This window comes from Cygnus atratus, chromosome 14 (genome assembly GCF_013377495.2).
Source record: "Cygnus atratus isolate AKBS03 ecotype Queensland, Australia chromosome 14, CAtr_DNAZoo_HiC_assembly, whole genome shotgun sequence".
In the NCBI taxonomy this organism is placed as follows: Eukaryota; Metazoa; Chordata; class Aves; order Anseriformes; family Anatidae; genus Cygnus; species Cygnus atratus.
The window spans coordinates 18881726-18902737 of NC_066375.1; the positions used below are offsets into that span (position 1 = coordinate 18881726).

General features: G+C 35.3%; 1 protein-coding gene across 2 annotated transcripts in view; it reads left to right on the forward strand.

The window, feature by feature from the left end:
- The window catches only part of GABRB2 (gamma-aminobutyric acid type A receptor subunit beta2), a 167262-nt gene extending 147263 nt beyond the window's left edge, over positions 1–19999 (forward strand). The window contains exons 10-11 of one of the 2 annotated variants that reach the window (XM_050713577.1): positions 14842–14892; positions 18398–19999. In XM_050713577.1, coding sequence (XP_050569534.1) covers positions 14842–14892; positions 18398–18745 — 399 coding nt within the window. In that variant the 3' untranslated portion in view covers positions 18746–19999. The remainder of the gene's footprint in view (positions 1–14841; positions 14893–18397) is intronic. The other variant, XM_035563978.2, reaches the window with a different exon arrangement.
- The last annotated feature ends 1013 nt before the right edge of the window (positions 20000–21012 follow it).

The window sequence follows — 21012 nt, forward strand, 5'->3', positions numbered from 1 at the left end:
CACAGTGGCAAATCTGGGCTGAATGCTAAAATGTACTCAGTGTGAAATGTATAAAATTTCACACACATGCAAAATTAGAAAGTTAAATAAAGTTATATTCTCTCTCCTTTTTTTTTTTTCTTTTGGTATGGAAAGCTTCTTGTATTCGTAATTCAACATGATATTCCAAGGGAGGTAAAAAAATAAATAAATAAATCAGAAATCTAAATCAGAAAGAAAAAGAGAAAAAAAAAAACAATTTCTGAGTGGAAACATAAGTTTCATACAGCTCTAGTGGTGGAATTTCTCATGGTTGTTCAGAATTTCTGTGCTGTCATAGACTGCCCGTGGACAGAGGATGGAACTGCAAAAACTCACATATCTATAATATTAAACAGTTACAGTTTTAAAGCCTATGGTGTATATAGTTTTATAGTATTTTAAGATGCAGGATTACATTTTCATGGCTGAGATCTCACCCATTCATTAATTTATTTTTTTCTTTTAATTTGAGAGAAACATGTTTTAATGAATGAGGGCAAATGCATAATGAAGAAGTCAGTTTTGATGGTATGATACCGTAGATCAGCTCATGCTCATTTTACTGCTGCAATGTTCATGATGACTATTTAAATCTAAAATAAATTCTCTTTCTATTGGTTATTTTTCAGTAATGTATAAAATAATAAAATTTCATTTTATTTATAACCTTTTATTTCATTTTTCAACTTTATTTTTTAATAATCAGGTTCCCTTTAAACAATCAAAGCCATTAACTAAGAAACCATGTAGATAATTTTCTGTCTCTATCTGCATCAACCTAAGGCCTTTCCTGTGGAAATTTAAGATTCTTAGGTATCAGCATGTCTTCCAAGCCCCTGTACTGTTTTGCTTGTGATATTCTCTATATGAATACAATAGATCTATCAGCCATATAATAGAATATCAAAGTCTATTGGCAAATCGCTAATCACGAACTAGAATTTGAAAGCACTAACTAGTCCTTTTGAATGTCTGTTGCAGAAATTCATCAGCTCACAGCATTAACATGGAGTACACTGGGGAAAACTTTACAGTATTTACATTTTTGAAATTGAGCCTTCAGCTTAATATATCAGGCCAGTGCGGTTCATAATCTGTGGCAGTTCTGCTCTGGGATCCCAATCACACCTTGATCTGATGATCAGGTTTGCAATCCCTTAAGCAACAGACCTAGAACCAAATAGGATGGGAGAAAAGAATAGTGATCAGAGAACTTTGTCCTGCTGCACATAGACAGCTTTGGGGAGGAGGAGAGGAGTTGACAGTTGCTCTTTCTTTCTGACCATCAGCAAGAAAAAAGATTTGTATTTAATGGACCTGATTATTTTCTGAAAGGGGGCCAGATATTTTATAATATTTTATTATATTGTGTAATATTTTCATGCACAAGAACCAGAAGTGTGTCTTAACGAGCCTTAATGAGCACTCTGTGTCTAATTAGGATCCAACATTGAAGGACTAATTTTATGAAGTACGAGTATTCTTTTGTGATATTACTACATTCCTCAAATATCAGTACATGGAATATTATGAAATTACGCTTGTGTCTTTGGATACAACGTGAGGAAAAAATTAATAGCAGTAGCAATAATCCTAGAAATGATGAGGATGAACACTTCTATACAGGTCTGTTACTGCATATAGACATTGTAAACAAGGCAGGTGAATAGTTATTGGAACTGCTGCTTGCAGTGCAGCATCTTTGTTTATACAGTATACATCAGCAAATCTATAATAAATTTCTTCATCTTCTAACAACAATTCTTGTAACAGCATCTTAGAAGTTGTCTGAACAGCAAAAGCTGGTCATAAGAGAAGTGCCCATTAGTTCTTCCATCCACAAATACTTGCAAAATCGTGGGCACCAGTTAATACCTATGCCCTTTATGCTGTTAAATTCTCTGGTATAGAGAGGTTCTAGAGCAGGTAAAGGCACTGATAGCTTCTCATTTTTTGTTCAGTGTTATTCAGAAGATACCACAGAGCCTACAGACTAGTACAGGAGAAAAACAGAAGCTGCTCTTCCATGTCTGAGGTATTGGCTAAATCCCAAGTAATCCCTTGGAGATTTGGTGACTCAGAAAGAGAATGCCATATTTTTTCTATTTGAGCACACACCATCAGGCTGGCTTCAGAACTTCCCCTGGGCTATTCCAGATGGAACTGTAGCCAAATATTTCTTTAAATTTTAGATTGAATTCATGTCATATGCCAAATGTGGTGAGTTTGGTTTTGTGGGTTTCTTTTGGTGGTGTTTTTTGGTTTACTTTTTTTTTGTTTGTTTTTGGTTGGTTGTGGGTTTATTGTTGTTGTTTTGAATTGTCATGTAACAGAAGATTGTGAATTTGTATAGTCTCTTACTTTCAAAGATTGTTGGCTCTGACTGGGATATGGAGAGGAAAAGAAGAGAAGGGATTAGAGCTGTATCTTGGTTTTCTTCTTGCATTCTAAAATGTGAATAATAAAATCTTGGATAAATTCAAAGGACATAAAGTCGAGGAAGACTCGTGCTCATTACCAGCAGATATGCTATCACAGACTCATTAAATCTCACATGCTCAATTTTCTTTGCCATGATTTCAGGTTGAAATGGCTGTGTGTATAATCATTCCACTCTTGAAACTTCTCAAGCTGCTTTCAGCAGTTTATTCCTTTAGTCTAACTCTCATCATCTTTTGCCTTTGTCAAGGCTAATTGTTCTCTCTGTAAACAGTCATATTGTTCCTTGCAGGGAAATTATCTTACATTGCCTTTCTTCTTACTCTAGAGATCCTTCCATTGTTGGAGATGGCATTCCTCCTCACATCTCTTTTCCAAGCATGTCCTCATGTCTTCCCTTTCTTCAAATGCCTTTATTATCTCTATAGTCTCTGATTTAGGAATCTTTTCTGTTCTGACGAGCATAATACTGCAAACACATGTGGAAGGGTGGATAAACAGGGAGTGTGGCATTTCTGCTGTTGAAGATACAATATATGTTGTGAACTATGGTGTATATATGCTCTAACCCATTAACTACTGTATTTTATTCTGTGATACTTTATTCACAAATTTTATTCTGTGGACTTTTCTATTTTTGATAGGAATGTTGACAAGAGTCTGTATTCTTTTGATCCTCTGTAGGCTCATTTTGTGCCAACTTTTCTTTAGGCTCAGTGCACTAATCTGGTTCATTCTCATGTTCTCTTGTGGTTCTTCCCCATGATTAATACATATATATTTATATGTTTATATAAAGGGGGGGGCGGGGCAGATTATAACCTCTGGCTTCATAAATGTAATTCAGCTGACTATTCCTGTGGGCAATTGTGCACACACCTGTCTTATTTTATCCTCAGTTTTTAAGATCATGTGTCAAAGGCTTCAGTGAAATCCATAACCTCCATCTGTTAAACAAGTAACTGTGATACAGCCCTCCTAGTTTTCTCCTTTATGAAGCCTGATATCATCTTCAAGATGATTAGCCTAGCCAGGATCTCAGTGTAGACATGGTACAACAGCCATTTTAATATAACTAATTTCTTTTCTTGTAGTTCAAACAGTTAACTTCTTGGTGTGCTCTCTCAGTACTGATTTATTCCCCAGAAATTTCTTCAGGTATCCAATAGCCAAAGTGTTTTTCATTAATTTTGGTGTTTTCTCTTGCATTGTTGGATCCACTAATTTTAGCTTGATTGTTTCCATCCTGGAATTGTGGTTTGAATGGGCTTGGTGATTACTGTGATGTGTCCATTGCATCTTCTCTTCTTTGTGTTGCATGAGATTTAGTTTGACTGCCTCTCAAGTTTCCAGTATATTTTCCTGTGTTACTAAATTCCCATTCAACCTGCTACTTATTGTTATGTCTTTTGGATTCATTGCTGTTTTCTCCACAGTTGCTTATTTAATTCAGATTACTAAATATATTAGCTTCTCTGGAGGTGTAAGGAAGGTGAAAATGTTTTTCAATATCAGTGATATCTGTATATTTGTTATTCTAGATAGATCAGAAAACATTCACTACAGCTATCTAGTAATTTAATGGAAACCAGAACTGTCATCGTAAGGAACATGATAAACATACTGGGCTGAATGAAAGGCTGATTTATGGCCTCTTCCTCTGTAAAGAAGCACTTCTTGGGTCTTACCAGCTGTACATTTGACAAGGGGTGATTACAGTGGAAAAGCAGCTGTATGCCATCCTCTTCCAAAACAACAGACTGGAAGAGTGTCAGGCAGCAGAGAGATGGTGCTGGCTGTGAGTATTGGTATCAGTTCCTTCATCAAGGCTCTTGTTAAAAGAAAGGCTACAGATCCATCTCTGCATGGAACACCTTGTCAGTCTTTTTTTGGACATCAGTGTGTCTTCCTTACTAGATATTAGCTAGAAACAGGACAGAGTACTTGAATTTGTTTTTGTTTGTTTGTTTGTTTGTTTTGGTTGTTTGGTTGGTTTCTTTTTTTTTTTTTTTCTTAATCTAGATATATAACCTAGTAGATGTGTTACCATAAGATGATTAGGTGCATTTTGCCTTTCATTTCTAGTCCTATGCTTATCATTTCTGTTATTCAGGCTGCGTTTAAATTATTTCAAAATTATATTTATTCTGTATAGGTAAGTCAGCTATGTTTAGAAAAATTAAGTGGCTATTGTAAATTAACATTTCTTATATAAAATTTATTCATTACATTGATTCAAAGTAATTTGATTTGCCGCTTCACAGAAGTGTTTTGCATAATGTAAATAGATCGCAATGTTTACACTATAGTAATAATTGAAGCCTTGAAGTTACCAACCTAGCTTGAAGCAAAGAGAAGCTGTTAAGTGTACAGGCTATATACCTGAAGTATGTGATGACATAAGTCACATAAATAAAACTCTACCTCTGATGTTGCAATCACACTATTGTTTTTGTGAGCTTTAATAAAGCAATTTCCCTCTGGAAAAAAAAAGGGGAGGGGCGGGGGGAGTATGTCAGCATATTGTGCAACACTTCATTAAACTGCTCATATTTTTTTCAGCATTTTTTTAAATAAAATGTCACTGACATAAAATCATAGAATTATAGATTCTGATATTGCTAGCCTCTACAAGTTTAGATAAGGTGTTGAGGTGTTTGTTTGCTTGTGTTTTTTTCTGGACACAGACTTTTTTAAGAATATACTGCATGTATTTTTAAAACAATGAGTAATTCTTTACTCAGTAGTCTGTTACGTAAGGTATTCGAAGTCAGCATGCCTGAGAGTTGCAGTGTGTTGCTGTTAACACAGTGCCAAGTCACGACCAACAGAAATTGTCAGACTAATGACCTTTTTCTATAAGAAATTTGGGTAGCATGTAGAGAACATGGAACTTAAGTATGATAATGAGATTAAACAGAATATTAATAGATTTGAATCACAATAGAAATGTTCTCTAGAAGAATGAATGTGGGGCTTAGGCAGCTAAGAAGATTTAAGCAAATATAGGTATCTTGGCAATTCATTGCCCTCCTGACCCACTGTTTTTATATCCAAATTAGCACACAGTTGCTAAAGGAGATGGCAAGAACAAAGCAAATAAAAGCCTAACCTGCCCCTCAGCTGCACTTAACATGGTAACTTTCTTTCCCTTCATGTTGCATCAGCTGCTAATTGAGTTTTTCCCTACACCTCTTTGACCAAGGAAGAGTTAGACCAAGTTTAAGCAGAAAACTTAGATCTTAGATCTTTCATTTTCAGAGGACTCCACTGCATTACCAGAGTTTAAGACAAACAAGAGTATGCAATTACCTGTTTTGTAAGTGATCACACCTAATTCTTACACCTATGGAGCTGGGCAGGTTGGGGGTAGATGGTTTCTGGCCATTGTATGGTCTAGGACATGCATCCTTCTTCTCCAGGTGCCCATTATTAGATTGACTGGCTTGGTATGGGCTGTTCTAACACAAAGACTGAACACTCTGCTTCACTGTGCCTGCAATGCCATCCATTACAGTAGCATGCTTTGAAATGGCAGAGTGAGCTCAGGTACTGCTGTGCCACCTTAGCTTTTCTCTCATGATATCATGACAGCTTCCTAGCTTTCTTTACCAATGAATAAATGGAAGCGTCTGTGCTTTTTTTTTTTTTTTTTTTACTGCCATATCCATAAGTATGTCTTTTTTTAAAAAAAGTGGTAGAATTAGAGGAAGGAGTGCGTTAATGTCAGCCAATGAGAATCCATGAATGTGGGCCTTTACAGGCCAACTTGTGAGAGCTTTTGGCACACTGCAAATGCACAAGGTCACTCTCCTCAGTTTTCAGACTGTGGTGTAAAGATGCATTAACAGAGCCGCACGCCTGAGATAATATATCCTGCTCCAAAGCAACGCTCATTAGCTTAGCCTTGGCTAATGCTTTTATTTCCACTCTGATTTAGTGCTGGCATCCCTCCATCCTTTTCAGTTCATGGCACTATTTGTTCATTTCTATCTGAAAAAATCATGTAAATGCACTTCTGGTGAGGAGGAAGAACTATTGCAAAGGTACCTTAAAAGAATTGTTGTTTATTACATACAACTATGCCTTATACCAACAGCAGGAGAGATGCTTCTAGTCTATGTGAGAAGGGAGATAATACTGTAAAAGCTTTTAGGAAAAAAAAAAAAAAAAAAAAGAAGAGGAATTTTAAGATCCCTATGTGCCACATAGGGATCTTAAATCATTAACTCACTTAATGAACTCTGTGTGATATTAAAACACTGTAGCAACATAAAGCTCTTAAAATTTCAGTTTAAAATCTTACATCCTCACTGCTCTGTATCACTTGAGTTAGTTCTGCCATTGTCCAGTTTTCAGTGGAAGTATTCTTCTTCCTTTCTCTCCAAGGAGAGTTTTTCTTTTGTTTGAAGTACGCATAAAACTGCATGAGGACTGATTCTTGAGCCAGGGACAGAGGATATTCCTTACACAGAAGTTTATTGAATGACATGGAGCAAAAGTAGGCAGGGATTATAGAAGCTCAGCCTTTCTCCTCAATTGACATTCTTGTGTTATCAGTGAATAACTGCAAACAAAACAACCAGCAATGCAAAGTGCTCAGCCAGCCTCTGCACGTGCTGTTGAAACAGGGGGTATGATAGGAGTAAAATTTGAGGCAGTTCCAGTTTTAGCCTGCAGCACTTTGCAGAAGTAGTCAGAAGGTGATTTATTTCCATGAACTGTAGTGGTATTCAACATGACATCTGAATAAAGGTCAAGTCGACTGCATGAGGGTTTCTTTCTGCAGCTGCACTCCTTTGAATGCCACGTTTAATTAATATAAGAACAGTGCCTGTACAATCCATTTGTTGAAAGCACATTATTCCCTTTGCTTTTGTAGCACATCTACAAACCTGCCATCCACCAGTGACCCTGAATTAAATACACTTTTGGTTGAGAAAAAAAAAAAAGAATCCATTAATACAATTTATATTATTATTTCAGATTGCAGGTGGAAAAGAGCATTGCTTCACAAAAACAAACAAGCAAAAAAAAAAGATATATAGTGAAGTAGAAGAAATGTACTAAGCTACAATCTATAAGAGATGTCTGGTTAGTTAATCTGGGGAATTGGTTTCCCAAAGCAGATCAGTTCTTAAGAGTTTCACGAGGTTTAATTGAATGGCCGTGAGTCAGCCAATTCCTATTTAAAAAATAATAATAATCATCATAACTCATTATAAAGATTGTACTAAATGCTGTGTGCTAGGGGATGTTACCTGGTTGTGTTGACGAATCTTGAGATCACTGGATCGTGTGTACACTAAGTGGTAAAAATATTACTGTAATGTAGGAGGTGTCTGTCAAACCCTGCTACCTTTGCTTTATTTATAGTGACTGGAATTATCATTTCTTTAGTTTCTTTTAGCAAATAACAATATGTTGTTGTCTAATTTAGGGGAAATCAATTTCAGACAATCTAAAATTCATATCAGAATTGTTTATAAATAGAATGATAGAATCCTGAACTAGTAAGAAAGATAGATATTTCAAATTCCTCTTCTGTAATTTTTGCCCATTTGTAGTCAATCTGTAACTGTTAATTATGATGCCTCACTTTTTATTATTGTAGTTTACATTTTAAGCTGTATGAACAACTAGGCTGAAGCAATTTAATTTTTTCAACAATGTTAAAAAATGTATGCGTTTATGGTAGAACACATCTTAAAGATTTTTTTCCCAATATTTCAAAAACACGTCTTCCTCAAAAATAGTGTTGGTTTTTTTTTTTTTTCAACAGTGGAAATGTTCTAATTCCTTTGGGGAGAAGCCATGCAGTCACCCTGCCACAAAGACACTGCATGCCTTACATGAAGATCAAGATAGAGCAAGGTTATATATATATATATATATATATATATATATATATATATAAAAAATATATAGAGCAAGCAGAATAGCCCATACAACCTAGAAATAACATACTGAACAGTAGTCACAGCAAAATATTACTCAAGTAGTATATGAATGGGGCATCCATACACATCTGTGCAAATTATTATATTTCCTTATACATATTATTTTTAAAGCATGCTAGGGAGTGTATTGCATATGTGTATGTTAAATTTAAAAAAACAGTAATTCTGGGCTACGAAGACCTACAGTTTTCTGTAAATTCAATTTGCTACTCATTCATTGGGTACTAGCTGCTTTCTCAGAATCCTGCATACGGAGAAAGATAGACACCATGTATTATTTTCTTTATCTAACTTAGGAAAAGGTTTAGGAGACTGGTAGGATTGTGCCTAAAGTTAATATATATATATATATATATAAGTATGTATATATAAAAATGTGTATATATATGTATATATCTTTCTTACTCTTTAGATACTAGGTTTAAAAATCGCTCTGTAATGATGTGAGACACTAAAACATAGAAGTGTGTGTGTATATATAGAGAGAGATTTTATTATTTTTTTCCATATGTCTCCATTGCTCTTTTTAGAGGTGTGAGAGACTGAAATTTAGTTTTCTTCCTCACCCAAAAAAATTGTCTTCTCCCTGAACTTAATGCATCTTACAGAAAGCCTTGCTTAACTATTCTTGCTTTTATCCTCAAAACAAACTCAACTTTCTGTTAATTTAGCTGTCAGAAATTTAACAGTTTGGGGCTGGCCTGAGGGTCGTAACAGTAAAGGTCACACAGCCTAAAGTAGCATGATTATTTTGGGGTAATGTTTTCTGGCCTTTTTTTTTTTTTTTTTTTACTATTTATTTGACTATTCAAAGGTTTCTGCAGGTAACTTTAAAAGAAAGTCTTTTGAAACAGAAGATTTTAGCTTACTTTCTGCTAGATGGAATTCTAGGGTTTTATGCTTCAAAAAGGTATAGTAATTTGGGATAGGAAAAGTTTCTTTACATAAGTTTCAATTGTTACATGAGGGTTTACTAAAATACATGATAATATATCTGGAGGAGAAGATCCAAAAGCCAGTTCCATATAGTTATCATTAGAAGAGGGTTTCTGGGGGGGGGGGGGGGGGGGGGAGGATTCTTCAACTTGTATTTCTTCTTCCTTTTCATATGCCTGTGTATGAGGCATATACAATCATTTGCAACCTAAAAATACATCTAGGTTTGGTCTCCACACATTATTGGGGGGGGGGGGGGGGAGGAAAAAAGTCATTTTTTCTTCACTTTAAATATTTGCTGAAATTTTCCTACTATTCAAATATGTATATTTTGTATGTGTATATATATTACTATAAAACTATAATATTTTTTAGTAATCAAACTCGAGACAATTTTAATATATAAGCATAAAAGAACACTAAAATGACAGGAAGAAGACTATAACTCATTTTGTTTGTTTTCTCTAGGATTAATTCATACACAAAAACAAATTACAATACAAAATTTGCAAAGGTGCATAATATTGCTATATAATTTGCATGATAAGCAATATTGGTATATAGTGAATGCACAGAAATTTACTTAGAAACAAATCTGAAATGACTAAACGTTCCTTGTCAACAAAGTTTTTTTCATTCTTGTCACTCATTTCTAAATGAGTGATAAAATGTTAGATTCTCCCCAAAACATTAGACTATCAGCATGCAAGTGAATCATGCAGGAATATTCTAATTCTGTCATCAAATTCAGATTTTTGGATTATTTTAAGTACTGTTCTTTTAAATATTGTCAGAACCAGTCCTCTGAACCTTGCAAAGTGTATAGCTGTAAACTGGCAGTGTTTCAGGCTTCTAAATCAGCCCTGAACATGATCATAAGTACATTTCTAGATATTTAATTTGAAAATATAGTGTCAAAAATCAGAAATTCATCTTCACTTTCCCCACACTGAAAGTTTGACATTGATTTTTTCCATAAAAAATCTCAGGAATTTCCTGAGTCAAATTCACCACAATTGAATTTCTCTCTAGTGTTTTATCTGACATTTGTCACTGCTCCTGAAATCTTTCCTTGTACGGTCTACTGCCTTTGACCATGTTACTTTTTGGGCTGCACCCAAGCATTATGGTGGTGTTCTTCTACAAAATCACAAGCCTAAGTCTGTAGGCAAATGGATGGAAGTTTCAGGCGGATGAAACTGGTAGACTGCCATACAGCCCACCCACCTTTATGACAAATGCATGATGTGTAGTGCTTTCCATGTTGTATTTGACTTTAAGCAAGAAAAATAGCATCTATGGATTTTATAAAAGTCTGTTCTAGAAAAGCTACTTTATCAACCTTATTTTTACTGCCTAGTTCATATATCAGAATCATAAATATATTCAAATTATACCTTGAAAATTTTGCCAGTTGTAATGATAATCAAATGTTTCATGTATTTTTCATCTTTCATGAAGCTTTTCTACATATATAGAAGCAATTTTACTGAGTTTCTGTAGTAGATTTCTGGTGCTAGATATATCTGTTGAAGTATATTTTGCAAGACAGCATAATAGGAAACTCGGTTTATGGGCACAGAGGAAATTGATGAAATTATCTTCTAAGTTCTTCTAATAGAAACTACTAAAGAAAGAAAATGCTTGAATGCTCTTGCAGGTGTGTTTTTCATTTATAGGATCTCCAAGAGAGTTAAATGCATACATGTAACTTTGGTGACACTTTAACAAACAATATATATTGTTAGAGAAGTATTAATAAGAATGAGAGCTGCCTAATACCTTGTTTCTTGGTGAAATGGTATAACTGTCATTAATCAGTACCCCAGGAGATTTCTATTCTAAATATCCTACCTTTGCTTCCTTCTTAATGTATCAGTAGTAAAAAAAATGTGGTTGAAAATTGAAGCTGAAATTTCAAAAATTCCAGTTCTATTTAAGTCACTTTCTTTATGTTTATTTCTGGTTCAAGATTGATTTTCTTCCAGTTTAGTGTTTATAGAGTTGGCCTTGTAGAAATACATGCTCTCAGGTGGTTCAGAGAGATTCATTTTTCATTTTTTCAACTTTTATCCTAGAGATTTTTTTACACTTTACTGTAGAAGAGTTGTGGTGTGTTTTGTTGTTGTTTTGTTTTGTTTTGTGTGTGTATGGAAGGGTTTAATTTTTAAAATGCAGTCACTTACTCAAGACATTGATCTGAATGATTGTTTTGCAGTCTCAAGGACATAAAAAGAAATCTGTACCTGAAGCTTCCAGAAGAGAGGGCAACTACCTTTAAATATCATCAATACAAACTTTATTGAAATTAAAAAAAACTTACCAGCTAGAATTCATCTTAACTAATATTTAGCTCCACCACTGTAACATATTCTTGTAGACTAAAATAAAACAGTGCATATACACAGAAGAAGGAAACAGTTTGTGGCTTTGGATTAAAAGTGACAGTCTTATTCAGAGGTCAGGAAATCGCTTGAAAGCATGACTAACCTAAGTATGTGTTTAAGGCCCATTAAATTAATGTATCCACTTAAAGAAAGTCACAAGCTCCATTCCTGATTTACATACTTGTTTACTATTTATGGTATACTATATTTTCTATACTGGAATGGAAATTTTATGTGCAAGATCAAGACCTTAAGTAATTTATTCCTTCCACTTTATATTAGAGATTGCATTGTACTGAATTATCTTGGTCAAAGGTGAGATGGAAGAAGATGCATTTCTGTAGATTACAGTGTACTTTATATTTTTCTTTCTTGGTTGGCTAAGGTGCTTTAGCCCACTTTATTCAAGGAAAAGAAAAAAAAAAAGCAGAACAGGGATTTTTTTTTTGTAATATTTCACAAGATGTTGGTGTAAGCTTCAGGCCTCAGGACAGAAATAGGGGCCATTTTCCTGTTTCTCCCTATCTTCCCCCTGATTTTGCCTATTTAGCTTGCTGGATTTTGGTTCAGAATGTTAGATTCCATGCAGTAGTTTGCACAAGTTCCTATTTCATGATTTTTATTCCAGTGTCAAGTCAAAGATAGTTCACCCTCTTTAATTTTATTTAAGCACTTATTCTAGAATGTCTTAAGTATGGAATCTTGTATGTAAGTAGTGGATGCCAAAAGAATGCATATGTTTTCAACCATTACTCCAGAGTTCTACAATACTTAACGACTAATTTAGCGATGTGTTACTAATGATAATGATCAAGAAATCACATATGTTGGGGGGTAAAACTAGATGCTTAGAAGTTGAATTACAAGGCATTAGAAAAGTGTTTAAAGCTCTGTGTCCTGATCTCACATTTTTTTTGGAGTTTTTTTCTTTATTTCTTATTGGCTTGCTTTTTTTTTTTTTCTTAGATTTTTAGGCTTTGAGAAGCTCAAGAGCCAAAAAAAAAATCACAACTGAATTTGGAGAGTTTGGATTTTCTGATCTGAAATGAAATGAAGTAATCCAAAATTATAAGTCAAGTCTATTTTTACTGTCCTCTAACTGCATACTTTACAGCCTGACTCATGTCATAGGTGTATAACACAAACTGAGTCAACGTATGCTAATGTGGTTTCGTAAACAGTTACTACAATGTTGGCAATAATTTTCATCTTATACAGACAATAGAAATACAGTGTTAGTTACGTTCTTAGGGGCATTGTTTCACATACAGATGTTTTAAAATATTAGGCATTTGTGCTTTATTAGTTGATATAGCTTTGTCTCAGTAGAATTGTCTGTACAGTTGTAGGTAGGTGCCATTTGAAAATCATTAGTTCTTTTTTCTTCCAGAGTGAAACATGCAGCATCTTATACAAAACTAATCTACCTTCTATGTGTTACCTTGAGTAGTCAGTGCAATCCCCAGAGATCAGTGGTTCCTGAACAATAAAGCAATCCTTACTGATGAAGTGGAAGATCCCTATTATATGTAAAGAGTGTTTTGCACTTTCACCTAATATTGCTAGAGCTACTGGGATTAGTCAGGAATGGGTTGTTACTTGTTTTCTAAGTAAAGTTCAGTCACAAAGAGGTGGGAAACTATACTATGGATAACACTAAGAGTTTTATCTCTAACAAATTAAATTATATATCTAGGCATGCCACATTGACTTTCATTGCTACAGGGATATTTATTTCTGTGTTTTCACTTCTTAAGAATGTTGGTTCACAGGACCTATAAATGCTGAAACCTAATCTGTAGTGTTAACTTTGTAGCAGACCAGCGACTACTGTTCTCCATTCTTGGTTTAGTTTACCATATTTTATTTTAGTTAATGGCAGCCTTACTTATCAAACAACTATTTCTATGGAATTTATAAATGTTTTGTTTCATAAAGTTTTTCAGTTGGAAATTTCAGTCCTGCCGAGTGTTTTATCCATGGCATTTGTGCCATTCTGCCATAAAGTGAGCCATCAGTACCTGCCTATAATTGAAGATTACCTTACAGGGGAAAAAGAATTGAATATGAGAAAGTAAAAAGGGTCAATGCTATATCTTTTCAATTCATCAGTATGAATTTACCTCCTACTATGGAATTGTTTGGCATAACAGCAGAGTTTAATCACCAAGGTGCTGGTTTACTAGATGTTACTAGTTTCAGAGATGTGGTCATCGCTGGAGGATTCTTAATGTACATACGTCTGCCTGTATGTATGATTGTGAGAGTTGTAATGTCCTTGTATTTTGCAGTTGCTAATATATTAGCATAAGAGGAATTCCTCAAGATAGCCATCATTTTGGAATGTGTAGGTAGCAGGAAGAATATATAATGGTAACATTTCTACACTTTCCTCTGTATTCCCTTTGAGGCCATCAAAATGTCATGGCCACTTTCTAGGCTCCAGAGTCAGCTTTTTCACTGGTTGACCTGGACCTATAAGTGAATATCATTTATATCATATATTTTGTCATCCACCTTTAAGATTGATTTTAAGAAAAAACAAACACCCTCTTGCATGGTTGCTGAGCTCTAGTCATTTCTCCTTCACTTTCACATTCACCTTTTTTATTTTCATGGCCCTTGCTGCTGCTTTTTCTTCATCTTCACGTCCTCCCTTTGTTCCTTGCCCCTGGGAGTTTTTCCATTGTTTGAATTCTCCTGTTCACCATAAAGAGTCTAGTTCTATGGTTGAACAGTCCTTCAGCACCGAGAGAGCTTTCTAACCTTCTACCACTTTCTTTTGAAATCACTTTTACACTTATTTTTCCCCCAGAATAATTTTAACAATTGTTTTCATATCATCATATCTTCCTTGGTCACAGTGACCAGTTGGAAAAAATACATTTACATCACAAAGTTATGTTACCTTGAGTAGCAGGGCAAGGCAGTAATGGCACCTCTGAAGCCAGAATATACCTATGATAATTGTTGGCTTAGAGGTCCCTGTATCTTTTAATCAGTTGTCCTATTAATACCCTAGACTGCTTTAATTTTAAATGAAAGATAATAGCTGCCTTATCTCTAAGGAAACTGGTCTTGATTTTATTAACTTACAGGACAGAAGAATAATTGGCACATATCATTGTCCAGAAATGTATTCAACAAAGGTATCTTTCATTGTTTTCTGTTTTTATCCTCAGAGACTTAAGATTCAGGTCCTGACCACTTATGGTCATTAAAGATCCCATGGCACTTTTTTTTTATAGAGTGGTCATCTCAGCCCCAAGCATCTGACCAAATATCAATTTATGTAACTGTTCTGCTTACCTAACATTCCCCACCACTACTCACCCACCCCATAGTTTTAATTGGCTACAGCATTCTCCATTTCCTTGACTAAAATATAGTGTATTGTTCTGCACTGTCAGACCCAGCACTTCACCTCAGAGGTGATTGCACTTCAATAGGAAGTGGTTCTACTTTCTAATGCTTGTAAAGCGCTTTGGGATCCTTTTGAATGGGTGGTGCTGTGTACAATAAATGTAAATCATTAATATTCTATCTCAGACTTCCCTTAGTTGTGAAGCATGTTTTATTAGAGTTGGGCGAACCTGTTTGGTGAAAATAACACTTCCAGCTCTCTCTAATCTACTGAGGAACCTTTTGTCAGAGGTTGAAAAGTCAGGTTAATTTTGTTCTATTGTTGTTGTTTCATTTATTTTCACATTTACTCATTTACTTGTACTTCTAGATTGGAACTGGATTGGAATTCTTCAAAATTGTATGAAAAATGCAGTTCTTGTAACTGTCAATCCACTGTTCTGGGTGCAGGAAGTTCAGATTAGTGCTGGAGAAGCACCTGAACTTTATGGTGCTTACCTGTCTATTCTAACACTTGAAGGTTCGCCCATCACTAATTTTTACTTTACTTTGAATTATTTCTTATGAGAAATTCTTGGAATATTGAGAAATGCTTTGTTCCAACTCCTATATCAGTGTGGTATGTGCAGAAGACACTTTGCCCTAGAAGATAGTTTAGAATATTGCTGGATGTTCTTTCTGCCCACCATCACTAATATTGCTAACTACTGCCAAAGATTGCCAGATATCTGCAGCAATTTTCTGTTAGCAACATATATTCAGTAAACTTCTTACTTCATTGATTTTAATGTAAAATCCAATGTCAAATGAATCAAAGCAAAAAGTTAACTGAGGGAATGATACCAGCTGTACACTGTCTATTTTAAACTCTGGTAGACTAAAATAACTTTTGTTATATTTGTGTTCCATAGAAAAGTGTATGAGTGTGTAAAGAGCACTCAAATTTATAATATCATTGCAGATCAAAAGGATAAAATTTTTTAGAGTGTATTCAGCCTAAGAATATTTAAGAGGTGAACAAATTTGTTGGCACCAAAATCTTTCCAAAGATAGTGTCTTTGAATGCACAACACATAGGTGAAAATAACCCAAGCTCTAGGCTTTGGGGTAAAGCCCTTGTATTAGTAGATGTTATGTCAAATTTCCCCTTATGTCATTGGGACTAAAATTTCTTTTGTCTTGGTAAGGATATGTGAAAATATGAACAATGTAGTTTCCAAAATGTCTTTGCACCCCTCTTGTAAGATAATTTACCTGTTTGTTTTTAAAAATTCTTGAGGGCCTACAATTGCTTTTATTTTCAGTCTTATGACAGCCAATTTTGTCTCCAGAAATCTCTTCAAAATTTTCTAAATAACTGTACTCATTATAAGGAAATAATTGCAGACCCTCTTGTGAAGTTTCATATATCTGTTTGATAAATTTTCCATATGTTTGCTTTTGTTCATATTACAATAGCAGAATACACTTTTTGCCTTAATTCTGCTTCATGCAAATGAGAACTGATTTGATGATCTTCCTGGCTAGAACACAGTATTTCCTTGCTGTGTTCATTATCATGCTACAAAGTACTTAAAGGAATTCATCGTGAGTTTCAGCCCAACTTTCCTATTTTTCCTGGTGCTTCTCAAAAACAAATGTTGATTTCTCTAGCTAGAAAATTCAGAGATCTCATATAGTTGTGATTGGAAGCAAGCAAAATAAGTGATGTTGGCTGTTTCACACTGAGTCATTACATTTAATCTAAAAGTAAAATATAATGAAACTAGAGGGGTGCAAACTCTCATAAATTGAGAAAAATAGAGGGGAAATCTGGCATCTCGATGCTGATTTTCATGCATCACTTGAACAGATGTAATCACTCAAATGGCAATGTTTTCAGTAGGTCCAAAGTACTTTTGTGAGTACCTATCTTCCTGTTCCATAACACTACGCAATGGATGCTATTAAGAAGTGACATAGCTTTTTTTTTTTTTTTTTTTTTTTTAAACTAATGGGAAATACTGCGCTATATCAGGTAGCACACTGAGGTGCCTGGTGGTGGCTGCCGGCTTTTAAATATTACAAAAGAATTAATTCTGTGTTACTGTTTAGAAATCCACAAAAGTCACAATTTGTGCACTTTCAGTAATACTCATAGTATATATTATGTACATGATAAATGGTTAAAATGGATGAGTTATTCCTAAAGGAGCTCTGGAACAGTTCCACTTCTTATTTGGCCTGGAGTATACCTGCACTGCCATCACTCAAGTAGTGTAGTTATTTAGCTGCTCACTACCTATTATTGCGTTTGAAAGTATTTTTATTGAATTATGCTCTGTAATCTCACAATTCAAAATATATGCTTGGAGGAGAGGCTGAGGAGAATTAGAACTCCTTAAATGACCTTATGTTAGTTTTCTATATATTAATTATTTTGAAGTTCTCCTACTATATTTCAGATCTATTTCAGATCGACCAAGAGTGGAATTGGTTCATATTTGAAATCCTCTTAACTTTCTAAGATTTTATATTCAAAATTTCTCTGAACTGTCTTAAGAATATATATAGTAGTCAAAACTGTCCAGTTGAAACAAGTGTTCAAAGTACATTTGATGTGATTACACTCTGAACTACATGTATAAGTTTTTACTTGCTCTAAATTGCAACCATCTGCTATTCCAGTGTTCAGGTCTCCACAATATGCACACTGTAGTTACATAACACATTAGCACTGGGGTGTGGAGATTCCATGTAGGCATGGTTATACTGTGCCAGAATCTTTCCCCAAGTAAACAGCAGTCCTGTCTGGAAATGGGGAGTGAAAAGGTGCATCCTCCTGTGCAATGCTCCAGGCCTCTTTTTATAGAGGCAGAGACACCTTGTGAATACCTGAAGTTCTTGTCAAAGCAGAAGCTTTCATTTGAAAGAAACAAAACAAACAAACAAAAAGCAAAGGCTTTTCCACCTGCTTTCACTCCATAAACCCTACAAAGTAGAATAATAGCCCCAGATATCCTACCCAATGGCAGAATCCCACTTTCAGGAGCAGAGCATATACACCATATGCAGGTATTGCTTCTGCTGACTAAATATGGGGTCTAGAGAGATACCATTTATTCCATTATATGATATCAGCCATATTGCTCCCTGAGTTCTCAGAAAAATGGCAAAAAATACAGTCACAGCTATGCTTAAAGTCTTTCAGATAGGCTGGCATCCAAAGAATGAGTAGTCAGCATGGCTTCAATTTGCAACTGAATGGGCTTCTTTTCTTACCTTCTAAATCTGCCTTCTTATTTCTTACAGATGGATCCACATGAAAATATTTTGTTGAGCACGCTTGAAATTAAAAATGAGATGGCTGCCTCTGAGGCTGTGATGGGGCTTGGGGACCCTAGGAGCACGATGCTGGCCTATGACACTTCAAGCATCCAGTACCGGAAAGCTGGCTTACCCAGACACAGCTTCGGTCGCAATGCCCTGGAGCGGCACGTGGCACAGAAGAAAAGTAGGCTACGGAGACGTGCATCTCAACTGAAAATTACCATCCCTGACTTGACTGATGTAAATGCCATAGATAGATGGTCACGCATATTCTTCCCTGTTGTTTTTTCCTTCTTCAATATTGTCTATTGGCTTTACTATGTGAACTAAGAAACAAAGCCACACAGGAAGCAAGAACTGGATTTCTCTTCAAATCAGTTGTACAGCCAAAAGTGGGACTTAGAAAAATTCTATTCAGGACAAAAAGTTATTTTAAAACACCTTAGTTGCTGGCCCACTCTCTGGTGTGCTTTTATAACATTTTGGTTGTTCCTGCTAAGTCATAAATATGTAAATTTGCAGTATGGACACATCCCCTTATCAAACTACAAGCGCATTCAAATGCAAATGCAAATTAGATTCTGACAATCATCTCTGTCTCGCTGTCCCCCACAATCTTCTTTTAGTGCTCATGTAAGTTTAGTGACACAAATTACAGGTGTAACAAGTTCTAGTTTCAACAGCAGTATATACCATTCCCTGTGAAACTGTGTACACAAGACATGCATCTACACTTAAGAGAGTGTACTGTTATTATGCTTATGAAACACACAGTTTACCTTTTAAAGGTGTAAACTTGAAAACAAGTAGTGCCTATCATCTTTCCAAGATGATGATGGTCAGAGGTTTCCCAACCATATTCAGATATTTCCTGATTATTGAAAGAGCTAAACCTTTGACTGATAATATTAGGGTTGGGTGTTTGCACAGAAGCTGAAGCATAAAGCACTAGTTTTGTTTGGGTTTTAAAGAGAGAGCATATGCTTGCAGTCTCAATGACTGTGGTTGTGATCTGTAGAGGAATGTAGCAGTGGTATAAAAATGAATCAAGCGATCATGTCCTGAATGGGTAGACGTGCTGTTGTTTTGTGTTGGGGAAGGGGAATCATTTTTCCAATGTGCCAAAAGTTGGTTGGCCAGATAATAATTTTCTAGGTAGCTGAAGGAAACCAATGGTGCCCTGGCATTCTACTGAAAGGTAGAGAACAATTAAAAATCAAGCACCAACAAAAGACAAGGCTATATATATCTAAGAGTGTGTGTGTGTATATATGTCTGCATGCATTCATATACCTACTTGTCTGTGTATACAGACATAAATACACACACACACTGCAAATTAATGTTGTCAGTCACAGTACGTACCTTAGTCTGAAATATTCATATGGGTTTGTGTGATTTCTTAAAAGTTTGCAGTCTCTTTAGTGTTATGCTTGTCACTGTCATTATGCTTAACACGTAACATTCAGTTTGATTAAAGATATCATACCTCTTTCAACAGTAAATATCTGAGCGTATGTACTTCAGTACAAAGATACTGACAGGGTATTTTCTCAGTCTGGAGTAGGTAATACCATTTCACTTTTTGTTTTGTTTTGCTTAATGTACTATTTTAAAGGGAAAGATTTGGTAGCTATCGCTTTAATCGCTTTACTTACTCATAGAGTGGTTTGGGTTGGAAGGGACCTTAAAGATCACCCAGTTACAACCCCCCTGCCATGGGCAGGGACATCTCCCAAAAGCCCAGGCTGCCCAAAGCCCCAGCCAGCCTGGCCTTGAGCACTGCCAGGGATGGGGCATCCACAGCGTCTCTGGGCAGCCTGTGGTAGTGCCTCACCACCCTTTTGCAAGTCTCCTGCTTTAGGGTGTTTTCCATTGGACAAACTAGCAAAATTCAGCTTTTGCTGTAGGAAACTTGTTTAGTATATTTTTTTTTATAGAGCTTTAATTTTATAGGCAAAATGGAATAGACAAAAATAGAATTTTATAGGTTAAAGTGGAGTTTGCCATTTAGTCCGTTGTGGAAATGTTTTCTGTAATGAAAAAATTAAACATTTCCAAGAACGGTATAAAAAGTATAAATTCCTGATGGCTTTTAAAAAATCAGATCCCCAGTCTTGTTTAACAGAAAATATTTAATGAAGCAAAAGCCACATGCTATTGTATCTATGCTACCTCTCCTTTGCATACATATTTCTGAAATAAATTCCAGTTCCAGTACCTTCCAAATAGCAAAGGAAATTTTTTCAGGCAGATACTATTTCCCTGTTTAACTTTGGCAATGCTTTAAAGTAGTTCATAGGAACACTTTTCATAAAATATTTTATTTTTTTTTGTTCTTGCTTTAAGAAAGTAATTTTCTTGCAAATTAGTGTGTTTGGTCCCCCCCGCCCCCCATTAACAGTCAATGACAGTGATGGGAACAAAACAGTTCTGTGAAATAATAGGTGATTTTCTGACTTTGTTTTGAGCATGTGGCTTGCTTATTTCTTTTTCCAATGGGGAGAGAATAGTTTTAAGCCTGAAAAGGGATTTGCTGGGCATAGACACCATCTATTGTTCTTAATTGAGTTGTTTTGTATGTTCACATACTACTT